Below are 14,272 nucleotides of genomic sequence, written 5' to 3' on the forward strand. Positions count from 1 at the left end.
ACTACACGAGAATGCCTCTTACCTACTTCCCATCCCACCTGGAAAATTCCAAGTAATGTGTCCTCACTGGCATCATGCCCATGTCTGCTGCTTGGCTGCTGGTCGGCTTGGGGGACATCCCCATCCTTTGCTCCTTTGTGTCCTTTTCCTCTGCCATCCCCTTGGGGCAGGTTCCTCTGCTGGACTTGTACCAGTTAACCCCACAGTAAGAGAGGAGCAGGAGGGAACTTCACATTCCCTTGTTCTAGATTCACTTTAAAGCTTAATGCCTTCGAATTTTTATTTGCTTTGTAAGAAAGAACAAATACATATACGTATGCATGTGTTTGTGTTTTGTGAGGTGGGGGAGAAATTTTTTGGTTTCGATAAAACTGGGTGTGAGGAGGTTTTGAATGCTCTAGCCCCAAGCTTCTTCCATTTGGGCCAGCCATTTGACATGGGGGGTGTCCCACCAAACTAGGGGAGTCTCCCCCCAAACCAGGGACTTCCTTCCCACAAGTTCCTTCCCCTCTTTCTCTTTCAAGATTTTATTTATTTGAAAGAGAGTGAGCAAATGAGCAATGTCGAAGGGCAGGGGGCAGAGAGAGAGAGAGAGAAAGAAGCAGACTCCCTACTGAGCAGCAAGTCCGACGTGGGGCTCGATCCCAGGACCTGGATATCATGACCTGAACTGAAGGCAGATGCTTAACTGACTGAGTCACCCAGGCACCCCACCCTCCCCCTTTCTATGAGGAATTAAGAAACCATAACTTTTTGGAAACGCAGTTTTGGGGGGATTTATTTGGGTAAGTTTTGAGGTCCATGCCATTTTTATCCCTTGGGGAAAATACAATGAGGGAGAAAGGAAAAAAGGAAACCTATCCTTTCCCACCTTTACCTTTAGCTTCCAGTCTCAAAAGGTGACATACTGTATTATTTCATTTACAAGGCATTCTGGGGAAGGCAATGTATAGGCATGGAGACTAGAACACTGGCTATCACAGGAGTTTTCTATATCGAATGAGATGTCCTGTATCCTGACTGTGCTTGTGGTTACACACATTGACATATGTGCTAAAGCTCATAAAACTGTGCACCAAATAAGAATCAATTTTACTTCTTAAACTTCTATTTTTATTTTTTAAAGTAATGTCTACACCCAACATGGGGCTTGAACTCACAGCCCTGAGATCAAGTCACATGCTTCTCCAAGGAAGCCGGCCAGGTACCCCTGCTATGTAAATTTTTAGAATTAAATATATATACTTTTTAAAAAAGATTTTATTTATTTGAGAGAGAAAGTGTGAGAAAGAGACCGAGAGGAGAGAAGGTCAGAGGGAGAAGCAGAGCCAGGAGCCCACTGCAGGACTTGATTGCAGAACTCCAGGATCACGACCTGAGCCAAAGGTAGTGGCTTAACCAACTCAGCCACCCAGGTGCCCCCAGCAAACCTATATATACTTTTTTTATTTTTAAAGATTTTTATTTATTTATTTGAGAGAGAGACAGTGAGAGAGAGCATGAGCGGCGGGAAGGTCAGAGGGAGAAGCCGACTCCCCGTGGAGCTGGGAGCCCGATGCGGGACTCGATCCGGGGACTCCGGGACCGTGACCTGAGCAGAAGGGGGTTGCTTAACCAACTGAGCCACCCAGGCGCCCCCTATATATACTTTTGATCCAACATTCCTACCTGCCTCTCCCTCTCCCTCTGCTGTTCCCCCTGCTTGTGTGTGCACTCTCTCTCTCTCTGTGTCAAATAAATAAATAAATAAATAAAATCCTCTTTAAAAAAGAATTAATTAGAGCAGCTACTTAAAGCAATTTCTGTGAAGTATTATTGAATAATGTATTGTAGGTGCAGAAAAAGTGTATGTAATATGATCTCATTTTTGTAAAATAAACAATGACCACAAAAGGGAAACCATAGGTACATATATATGTCTCTGTAGAGAGTGATATGGTTTCAACACAGAGTGGTATGTTCTGATTACTCTGGATTAGGGGTCTTTCCTCAGTATTTCTAATCACATCTGTAGCACTTTACTCCCACATTGTTTCTAGAACAAAATTATGGGGCGCCTGGTGGTTCAGATGCCTGTCTGCCTTCGGCTCAGGTCACATCAAGTTCCCTGCTCCTTGCCCCCCTTGCCCCCCACCATCTCTCTGTCTCGCAAGAATAAATAAAATCTTTTTTTTTTTAAAGAACAAAATTATGTAAATTATATCAAAAAAGAGTATGGCAGTATGAGTCTAGAGAAGAAGAGATTTTTTGTTTTTTAAAATCCATTTGACCATCTCTCTCTCAAGAGGGGCATTTAGCACATCTGCATGGCATGTATGGTCTGATCTTATTTTGTGTTTCCTATTTTTTCTGAACTTTTCTATTTCATTTTGAAGATGATTGTTCTTGAAATATTGCCATTCACACCAAGTCTGTTGTTGTTATTGGTTTTGTATGGTCCAGAATTATGGAAATAGAGTCGACACATAACATTGTGTAGGTTTAAGTTGTTGATTTGATACACATATTTTGCAAAATGATTACCACCATAGTGTTAGCGGACACTTTCACTATGTCACATCATTACCATCTCTTTTTTCTAGTGATAAATTTCAGATCTACTCTCTTAGCAACTTTCATCTGTGTAATACGATATTATTAACCATAATCACCATGCTATACATTAGATCCCAAGAATTTATTCATCTTCTCACTACAAGTTTGTATCCTTTAACCAACATCTACCCATTTCTCCTATCCCCCGCCCCTGGTAACCACCCGTTATACTCTCTGGTTCTCTGAGTTCGCTTTTTTAGATCCCACATATACGTGGAATCCTATAGTATTTGACTTTCTTTATCTGATTTATTTCCCTAACCCTAACCTTTTCATGTACCTCTTGAGCAATTATATGTTTTCTTTGGAGAAAATTCTATTCAGTTCCTCCGCCCTTTTTCAAAACCAGATCTGTGGTTGTTGAGTTGTAAGAGTTCTTTATATATTTTGGATATTAACCCCTTATCGGATAAATGATGTGCAGGTATTTTCTCCTATGCCTTAGGTTCCTTTGCATTCTGTTGATTGTTTCTTTTTCCTGTGCAGAAGCTTTTTAGTTTGCTATGACCCCACTTATTAATTTTTCCTGTGTTGCTTGTGCTTTTGGTGTCATATTAAAAAAAATATCATTGCCAGAACCAATGTCAGGGAGCTTTTCCCCTATGTTTTCTAGGCATTTTACAGTTTCAGGCCTTATGTTTAAGTCTTTAATCCATTTCAATTAATTTTGTTTGTGGTATAATATAAGGGTTCAATTTCATTCTTCTCCATGTGGTTATCCAGTTTTCCCAACTCCATTTATTGAAGACACTACCCTTTCCTCACTGAGTATCTTCTTTCTTTCTTTCTTTCTTTCTTTCTTTCTTTCTTTCTTTCTTTTCATTTAATTTCTTTTCAGTGTAACAGAATTCACTGTTTAAGCTCCACACCCAGTGCTCCATGCAATCCGTGCCCTCTCCAATACCCACCACCTGGTTCCCCCAACCTCCTCCCACCCCCCGCCCCTTCAAACCCCTCAGATTGTTTTTCAGAGTCCATAGTCTCTCATGGTTCACCTCCCCTTCCAATTTCCCCCAACTCCCTTCTCCTCTCTAACTCCCCATGTCCTCCATGCTATTTGTTATGCTCCACAAATAAGTGAAACCATATGATAATTGACTCTCTGTGCTTGACTGATTTCACTCAGCATAATCTCCTCCAGTCCTATCCATGTTGATACAAAACTTATTCTAAACATTTTTTAAGATTTTATTTATTTATTTATTTATTTGAGAGACAGAGAGCATGAGGTGGGGGCAAGAAAGGGAGAAACAAAATCCCGGCAGAGCAGCCCCTGGGATCATGACCTGAGCCAAAGGCAGATGCTTAACCCACTGAGCCATCCAGGCCCTCCCCCACTGAGCATTCTCGACTACATCATCAAATATTAGTTGACTATGTGTTTAAGGATTTATTTCCGGGCTCTGGATTCTGTTCCTTTAGTCTATGTGTCTGTTTTCATGCCATGTCTGTGATTACTACAGCTTTGTTCTTTCTCCGGATGCTTTGGCTGTTAGAGGTCTTTTGTGGTTCCATATGAATTACCATCTTTTCCATTAGCATTTACCAGTAGCTCATTCTCTTTTGCTGCCTGTTTGAAATGCTGCCTTTACCATCATATATTAAATTCCCATATTTATCTATATCGTTTTCTGGATTCTGTATTCTGATTGGTATACTCATCTATACCTGCATACTACCACAGATTTAATTACAATAGATTTATAATATCTTGTAGTGCTTTGTAAGGCAAGAAAATTTGATTCGCAGTTAGTTGCACTAAGCTAGAGTTAGAGCATTGCTTACTTGATTTGTGGACCACCGCTCTACAAAATAGAGAAATGTTTATTGAATAGATGAATGGATAGATGTAGGGTAGAGGCTTTCAGAAACAATTCCTTTTATAGACTGAAGTCAAAGTTACTTTTGTTTTCCTTTTTATTTAGAAATAGCTTCAAACTTTCAGAAGTTCTGCAAGAATAGGATAGTGAGCTCCCTTTACCCTTTACCCAGATTCACTAATTTTTAATATTTTTCTATATTTGTTTTATCATTCTCTTTTCTCTATATACTTACTTTTATTACTTATTTTCTAATTGAGAACAGGTTGTGCTTTTATCTCTTAGTACTTCATTGTCCATATCTTATGAGTGCAGATATTCCCTTACAAAACCAAATTGGAGTTATGAAATTGAGAAAATTTAACATTTATCTAATTGGCAGCCGACATTCCAGTTGTATAAATCAATCAATGCCATGTTTCCTAGGATTTCTTCCCTCTAGTTTATGAAGAGTCAAGGTCTATGATTCCTCTCACTTTGGTTTGGGACCTGATCAAGTATTAATAATCTAGTTTTTTTTGAAAGCATAATGCTATGTCTTCTTGGGAATCAGGTAATGGGCATAACATGTAGTTATTTCTAATCCTCTCATGACAGCTTCAAGTAGTAAATCTGGATACTGCTAAAACCTCTTGTCCCCTCTTTCTTCTGCAGGCATCAATGGCTATGTTTTTGACAATTTGCAGCTGTCAGTTTGTTTGCATGAGGTGGCATACTGGTACATTCTAAGTGTTGGAGCACAGACTGACTTCCTGTCTGTCTTCTTCTCTGGATATACCTTCAAACACAAAATGGTCTATGAAGACACACTTACCCTATTCCCATTCTCAGGAGAAACTGTCTTCATGTCTATGGAAAACCCAGGTTAGTTATTTATATTATTCTTTTTAAAGTTTTTACATATTTATTTGAGAAATAGAGAGCTAGCAGCGGGGAGGGGCAGAGAAGGAAAAGGAGTCCTAAGCAGATTCTGCACGGAACGCAGAGCCCAACGTAGGGCTTGGTCCCAGGACCCTGAGATCAGGGCCTGAGCTGAAACCAAGAGTTATTGATATTATTCTTTTACTAACAGCTGTGATCACTTCACTAGTCATGCGTATGCTCATATGTGTGCAAATACTGAATGGTCCAAGTGATCTTAGTATTGCAAAGCATTTTCATGATAATACTTTGTCAGGTATTTAACTTTTTCCTCTAAAAAGTCCTTTTACTTACCATTAGGCTAAATTATAAGTGTGTTTATTAACCTATAGTGGTGAGTATACTTTTTTTTTAAAGATTTTTTAACTTATTTATTTGACAGACAGATCGCAAGCAGACAGAGAGGCAGGCAGGGGTTGGGGGGGAAGCAGGCTCCCCACCGAGCAGAGAGCCTGATGTGGGGCTCGATCCCAGAACCCTGAGATCATGACGCAGTTAACATGTAGAACTAAGTATGTGCTTTGTGAACATTGAATAAATACCACAGAAGACTTTGGGAGTTCAGTGCCATCTCTTCGTACACATGCCCTCACACTGCTGGAAACCCATCAGGACAAATGTGACTGGCAGTTTCCATCTTCCCTCTCCCTTCATAAGCAGTGCAAGGCCCGTCAAAGCACCAGCCCTGTGATCAGGAGGAACAGTGGCCTGGCCGAAATCCAACACAGATTGTTGCTTCCTTACTACCATTGATCAACAAGTGCCAGCCCACTCCACACCCAGGTCGCTCCCACCTCTGTCATCTGCAGAGGATAGCTCACGAAACTACTGCATGTTCTAGTCACTCTCTTGCACGGAAGGCTTTTCTGGAGATAAACTGTCATGGGAGAGTTTCTAAACAATAAAAGCCAATCTCATATACAAACATACCCAGAAAGTTATCTTACTTCAAGTAGTGTGGGAAGTGAGTAAAGAAGAGTTAAGAAGAACCTGACAGAACTCCAAAAACATCTCTGAAAGTAGCTTCTATATTCATGTGTATGTCTTTGTTATCTGTTTTATATCTGATTTGCAAACTCTCTGAGAACAGAGACCTCATTTATCTTATTCATCACCATATCTCTGAAGTTTCTAGTTCCTGGCCTATAATAGGTGTTTAATAAATATTTTTCCCACTAATGAATGAACCAAGTACAAAAAGATTATGAAAGATTATGAAGCAGTATGTATATTATGTTGTAATTGTCAAAATCTAGATCAAAGAGAAAATGTCTGTATGTGTATGAGTGTATAAACAGGGAAAATATTGTAAATATCAACATTTTGAAAAGCTTCTAGATTATTTTGGTGATCACTTAAATTCTAAAGACAAATTAAAACTCTGATTTATGTGTCTTGAGGAAAAAATTTTAATAGAGCATCACTAATTACAAAGCTGAAGCTGCAGCCCCTAGAGAAGATCTCCTATGTTCAATGTGGTCAAGTCTGATCCCTTTTGTTTATTTTTTGGAGGTAAAATTCACCATTTTTACCATTTGAAAGTACACAATTCAGTAGCTTGTAGCATATTCGCCGTGTTTTACAACTATTACTGTTATCTAATTGAGAATTAGCACCCGCCAGCCTCAGGACTTGAGTGGCTAATGTCGCCCTGCTTCTCAGGGCCTGAGGCACCCCTACAGTTCCCCATCATCCCTGGGGCCCAAGCACCAAGCCACCAGGTCACCCCACCCACCAGGGCCTAGGGATGGATGATCTGTGCCTGCCTGAGCTTTGGCCACTGCTACCAGCACAGCAGACACCATTGCCACTCTGCGTGTCTGCACCCTGAAACCCAGCACTGCCGCTACTGCCCACACCCCTCTGCCCCAGAACACTCACATGCTAGACCCGGCTCCAGGATGTTCCTGGCTCCAGGACGGGTGAAAAGGACAAGAGGACCCCAGCAGCCTCCATCACCTGGGAGTCCAACCGCTCTAACGACCACTACTACCAGACACAGCTCTGGCCACCAAGGACCCCCCGCCCCTCCATTTTTCACCAACACTGACCTCAGCTGACAGAGCTGCATAGAAATGATGCTGCTGTGCCCTCCCTGAACCTGGAGCTGCTGAACCCCAGACAGCACATACCGAGCCACCCACAAGTGAAAGTCATTCCCAATCAAGTCAGTCCATTCGGACTGGAGGAGGTGATTGCTCCCTCAGATGTGCAGACATCAGTGCAGGGCCGCAAGAGAGACTGATGCGACCAGAGGAACACAGTAACTTTCCAACAACTGATCCCAAAGACATGGAAATCTACAAGTTGCCTGTGAAGGAACTCAGACTTACTCTTTAAAGGAAGCTCAGCAAGATACAAGAGAACACAAGCAGGCGATTCAATAAAACTAGGAAAATAGTACATTAATGAAATAAGCTCAAAAAAGAGAAATCATTTAAGAAATTCTGGAGCTAAAAAATACAATGATGAGTGAAATCATATGGTATTTTTCTTCCTCTGACTTAATCAAACAGAAGAAAGTGAAATAACTCAGAAAAAGGATCTGTGAACCTAAGGGATACCATTAAATTTTTCCCAAGAAGACATACAGATAGCCAATAGGTATATGAAAAGGTGTTCAACATCACTCATTATAAAGAAATGTAAATCTAAATCAAAACCAAAATGAGATACGCCTCACATCTGTTAGGATTCCTATTAAAAAAAAAAAACAAGAGATAACAAATGCTGGTGAAGATGTAGAGGAAAGGGAATGCTGATGCATCATTGATGGAATGTAAACTAGTGCAGCCGCTCTGGAAGACAATATGAGGTTCCTCACAAATTAAAAATAGAATGATCCAGCAATCCTGTGTCTGACTATGTAGCCAGAGGAAATGAACTCAATAATGAGTTTTTTGCAATTATCCATAATGCACTGTAGCTCCATCCACGTCATTGTGAATGGCAAGATTTCATTCTTTTTGACGGCTGAGTCATAGTACATTATATATACACCCCGTCTTCTTTATCCATTTGTCAGTCAGTGGACATGTGGGCTCTGTCCATCGTTTAGCTACTGTTGATAATACTGCTGTGAAGATCAGGGTACATGTAGCCCCTTGAATTTCTATTCTTGTGTCCTGTGACCTAACATTGTTTTACACCATCAAAAATATCCTTTAAATGTTATGAAATTAGGCTCCCAATCCACAAAACTTGCATTCACTATGGAATCAAATAAGATTTCATTTCTTATTTTTATGACTTGTTTTATAGAAACTTCTACTTGTTTTACGGTTCTTATTATGTTTTCCCTTTAGTTACTCTCTTTTTGTTCCCAAGAGTTTTATCATACAATGTATTTATTTTACTTAGAATCTGACCTCCTAGACCCATGCATCCTCCTTGAGATTCCTTCCCCTTCCCTCTCCCTCCTCCTCTGCTTCTGCCTCCAGTTCACATGACCACTTTCTCTCTCTCTAAAATAAAAAAATAAGTCTTTTAAAAAAGATTTCTATGTGACTCTTAAGACTCTCCACTATTGGGGGCCCATGGGTGGCTCGGTCAGTTACACATCTGCCTTTGGCTCAGGTCATGGTCTCAGGGTCCTGGAATTGAGCCCTGAATCAGGCTCCCTGCTCATCAGGAAGCCTGCTTCTCTCTCCCACTCCTCCTGCCTGTGTTCCCTCTCTCACTGCCTCTTTCTCTCAAATAAATAAATAAAATCTTTAAAAGACTCTCCACTATTGTGTGTGCTAATTACATTTCTCCATTTTTATCCTGATATCTATTAACTTTTAATCACAGACCTTTCTTGTGATTACAGACAGATATACCACAATAGTGGCAGTGTAAAAACCACTTTCACTACCATTGTTGGACTGTTTATGTGCCAGGGATTTAACTTGATGACCTGTAATACAATGGTACTGACTAGTATTTTTTCATTATCTGGGAATAGAAGAGAACAACTAATACATAACTTGCTTGGGATCTGGGTTGTAAATAACCAGAGTCTTGTTCTTCCTCATCTCCAGGTCTGTGGGTTCTGGGGTGCCACAATTCAGACTTTCGAAACAGAGGCATGACAGCCTTACTGAAGGTTTCTAGTTGTAACGGGAACACTGGTGATTATTATGAGGACACATATGAAGATATTCCAACTTCCTTGCTGAATGAAAACAACATCATTGGACCCAGAAGCTTCTCCCAGAATTCAAGGCACCCTAACACTAAGCAGAAGCAATTCAAAGCCACCACAAGCCCAGAAAATGACATAGGGAAGATGGAGCCTCAGTCTGCAGAAAGAATGCAGCTACTTAAAGCACAAAGTGTCTCCTCTAGTGATCTGTTAATGCTGTTGGGACAGAACCCTTCTCCACATTTATTCTTACCTGATTTCCAGGAAGCCACACATGAAGCTGAGGATCATTTACTTGGAGCAAGAGAAGGAAACAAGGGCGCATCTGAAGTGGCAAGTCTGAGACCAGAGCTCCATCACAGTGGGGACCAAGTATTGACTCCTAAGCCAGAACTGCAGTTAAGATTAAATGCGAATTTGGAGACACCTGCAACAGTAGAGGTGAATAAACTTGATTTAAAAATTTCTAGTTCATCAGACACTCTAATGACTTCACCAACAATTTCATCAGAGAAGTTGGCAGCAGGTACTGAAAAGACAAGTTCCTTAGAACCTCCAAATATGTCAGTTCACTTTAATAGTCATTTAGGCACCATTGTAAATTCATCTCACCTTATTCAGTCCAGTGTACCTTTGGGCTTGAGTGAAGGAGATAACGATTCCAGGTTGTTAGAAGCAGCTTTAATGAATAGTCAAGAAAGTTCACTGGGGGAAAATGTATTATCAATGGAGAGTAATAGGTTATTTAAAGAAGAAAGAGTTCATGGACCTGCTTCATTAGTCAAAGATAATGCTTTATTCAAAGTTAATATCTCCTTGGTAAAGATGAACAAGACATCAATTAACTCAACAACTAACGGAAAGACTCATGTTGATGTCTCAACACTATTTATTGAGAACAGTACATCAGTCTGGCAAGACACTATATTAGAAAGTAATACTGAGTTTCAAAAAGTGATTTCTTTGGTTCATAATGAAACATTTATGGAGAGAAATATTACAGCTTTGGGGCTAAATCATGTGTCAAACAAAACTACTGCATCAAAAAATGTGGAAATGGCCCACCAAAAACAAGAGGGCTCTATGCCACTAGGTATGGAAAATCCAGATCTATCATTCTTCAAGATACCATTCTTGCCAGATTCAGCAAATTGGATAAAAGAGACCCATGGCAAGAACTCCCTAAGCTCTGAGCAAAGGCCCAGTCCAAAGCAGTTAACATCTTTAGGATCAGAAGAATCTGTGAAAGATCATAATTTATTGTCAGAGGAGAAGGTGGTAATAGGAGAGGATGAATTTACAAAGGACACTGGACTCAAAGAGATGATTTTTCCAAAGAACAAGAGCATATTTTTTACTAACTTGGCTAATGTCCAAGAAAATGATACATACAATCAAGAAAAGAAATCTCAGGAAGAGATAGAAAGAAAGGAAAAATTAACCCAAGAGAATGTGGCATTGCCTCAGGTATATACAGTGATTGGCACTAAGAATTTCCTGAAAAACCTTTTCTCACTAAACACAAAGCAAAATGTAGAAGGTTCACATGAGCAGCCACACACTCCAGAACTTCAAGACACCAGGTCATTAAATGACTCTGCACATAGAGAAGGGAGTCACATGGACAATTTCTCAAAAATAAGGGAAGAAGCAAACTTGGAAGGTCTGGGAAATCAAACAAATCAAATGGTAGAGAGGTTTCCAAGCCCTACAAGGATTTCTCCTAATCCAGGTCAGCATCTTATTACTCATCGTGGTAAGCGGGCTTTGAAACAACCCAAACTCTCACTAGAAAAAATAAAGTTTGAAAGGAGGGTAACTTTGAATGACACCTCAACACAGTGGTCCAAAAACATGACCTATTTGACCCAAGGCACCCTCACACAGATAGAGTACAATGAGAAAGAAAAAAGAGCCATCACTCAGTCCCTCCTATCAGATTGTTCTATGAGAAATCATGGCCTCATGCAAATGAATGACTCTGCGTTACCTTTTGCAAGAGTATCAGCATTTCCATCAATTAGACATACAGATCTGACCAAGATCTCATCCCAAGACAACTCCTCTCATCTTCCAGCATCAGCCTATAATTATACCTTTAGGGAGAGGAGTTCTGGGGTCCAAGAAAGCAGTCATTTCTTACAAGAAGCCAGAAGAAATAACCTTTCTTTAGCCTTCCTAACCTTAGAAAGGATTAGAGGTCAAGGGAAGTTCAGCTCCATGGGGAAAAGTGCCGTAAACCAACCCACATACAAGAAACTTGAAAGCCCTGTTCTCTTAAAACCAGACTTGTATAAAACATCTGGCAAAGTTGAATTACTTCCTAAAATTCATGTTCATCAAGACTCTTTGGCTACAAAAACCAGCAATGATTCTCCTGGCCACCTGGATCTCATGGAAAAGATCTTTCTTCAGAAAACCCAGAGACCTGTTAAACTGAATAAAACAAACAGAACTGGAAAAGCGCCCTTTCTGGAATCAACAGAAAGCTCTGAGAAGATTCCCTCCCAGCTGCTGGGTCCCCTTGCTTGGGAGGACCACTCTGCTACCCAGATACCAAGAGAAGAGTGGACATCCCAAAAGAAGTCACAGAAAAACACAGCGTTTAGGAGAAAGGACACCATTTTGTCCCTGGGCCCTTGTGAAAATAATCATTCAAAAGCAGAAATAAATGAAGGACAAGATAAGCCCCAAAGAGAAGCCACCTGGGCACAGCAAGGAGGAACTAGAAGGTTGTGCTCTCAAAACCCACCAGTCTCAAAACGCCATCAAAGGGAAATACCCATTAGTACTCCTCAGCCAGAGGAAGACAAATTTGAGTATGATGACACCTTCTCGATTGAAATGAAGAGAGAAGATTTTGACATCTATGGCGAAGATGAAAATCAGGGCCTCCGCAGCTTTCAGAAGAGAACACGACACTATTTCATTGCTGCGGTGGAGCGTCTCTGGGATTATGGGTGAGTAGATCTCCCCATAATCTACTAAGAAACAGGTATGGGTGCATTGATTATTCCTCTAGCCTGCTATTGCAACATTTGACTTTCCCAGGTGCTGAAATAATGAAAAAGGCACAGATTATCTGCAGGAATGAGACTCCAAAGATTGCTTATAAAGGAAGGGAGAACCCTGAGATCCAGGTAGCAAAGTCTAGAGGAAGCCAAGGAGTAAAGAGATGGTTAGATGATGATACCCACAATAAGAGTTAGAGGATAGCACATCCAGAAGGTATGAAACTCTTACTCTAGTGAGATGGAGGAGAAAAGAGGCTTACAAAAAGGTATAGGAATCAGGGTCAGGAATCATCAGTGGGGAGCAGGTAGAAAGTCAACCTTATGAGATGGAGGAATAGTCTTGGTCTTGTGAAAAGGTTCTGAGAGAGGCAAGAGGAAGAAGTGAAGTGTGAGGTGAAGAGGTTGAGGATGCTGGGACCTAAATGATGATAAGAGGATAGCTGATGGAGCTCTGAGAGATGTTTCTAGGCAGAGAGAATAGGAAATGCAAAGGCCCTGTGAATGGAACAAATCTAAGGAATGAAAAAGAACACTTTCTACCTCAAATGGGCCCTTCTTTCTGCATAGCAACTATAGAGTGCTGCCCTAGTCTGCTGACTTTCCCACTGTCCTGGACCCCTGTCTTGCATTTTCTACTTTTTCCTTAAATCTCCAGCCCCTTTTATCCATTCTCCAACAGCCCTTCTCATTCATAGCTAATGCTTGTGCAGTGAACCTCCAGACTTCCAACACGTTTATTGACATCTGTAACCATATCCTGCACTATGCACCGAAGGCTGACCTCTCCAGTTTCCTAGTCAACCATCTCCAGCTTTCCATTACAGTTCATGTTCATCTTACCCAATACTCAGTTCATAGTCAAATTCTGATTGTTGTTGTTGTTGTTGTTGTTTTTTAAATGAAACCAATTGAATTATTTGATGGAGAGGTGTGGTTGTGAGAGAAAAAGATGAATTAGGAATAACTTCAGTGTTTGGAGTCTGAGGAACTAAAAAGAAGGAATGGTCATTGACTGCCATAGAAAAGGCTAGACAAACAGCAGGTTTTTGGAAGGGACAGAAATTAAGAGACTAATTTTGTACCTGGTAAGGTAGGGAGTTTATATGTGAATCTCAAGTTCAAGGAAGGTATCTGAGATGGAGATATACAACTGGATTTTATCTGCATAAGAATAGACCATCATGAGAATGAGTGTAAACAAAAAGTAGGAGAGTTTAAAGAACTGATACCGAGAGCACTCTAACATTTAAAGGTCAGGGACATGAAGAACCAGTGAAGCTGACAGAGAAGTATTGGCAGTGAGGTTAGTAGAAAAATGAAGGAAAATTGGTGTCAGAGAGACTAGCCGAGCACACACATCAAGGATGGAGTCATCAACTATCAAATACTGAGAATTAGTAATGTAAAGACCAACAGTGACCTTGAATATGTAGTTTTTATGGAATAATGGAAATAAAAGACTTTTTCGAGTGGTTTAAAGAAAGAATATGTGGAAAAGAGTCTAGCTACTTCTCCCCATTTCAGTGGCTACCAATCCAGTCTAAACCATCCTCAACTCTCATGCAAATTATTGAACTAGACTTGCAGCCTCCAGCATAGCAGCTAAAACACATTTTCAAATTGTAATTCTGATTCTCATTCTCTGCTCCAAACGTCCTAGGGGATTTCCATCTCCCCCTTAGTAAATTCCAAAGCCCTCACCATGGCCTTCAAGTTTCAGAGATTTGACCCTCTGAAACCTCTGACCTCATCTCATACCATTATTTCCTGCTCACCATGTTCCAGCCACACTGGCT

General features: G+C 40.5%; 1 protein-coding gene across 2 annotated transcripts in view; it reads left to right on the forward strand.

Annotated features, from left to right (window-relative positions):
• Positions 1-14,272, forward strand: part of F8 (coagulation factor VIII) — a gene marked incomplete at its 5' end in the record, with an annotated part of 109,520 nt that overhangs the window by 54,786 nt on the left and 40,462 nt on the right. For both annotated transcript variants that reach the window (XM_082716592.1, XM_082716593.1), the window contains 2 exons: positions 5,070-5,279; positions 9,359-12,422. In XM_082716592.1, the coding sequence (XP_082572718.1) occupies positions 5,070-5,279; positions 9,359-12,422 (3,274 nt within the window). The remainder of the gene's footprint in view (positions 1-5,069; positions 5,280-9,358; positions 12,423-14,272) is intronic.

This window comes from Mustela nivalis (genome assembly GCF_964662115.1).
Source record: "Mustela nivalis genome assembly, chromosome: X".
Taxonomy (NCBI): domain Eukaryota; kingdom Metazoa; phylum Chordata; class Mammalia; order Carnivora; family Mustelidae; genus Mustela; species Mustela nivalis.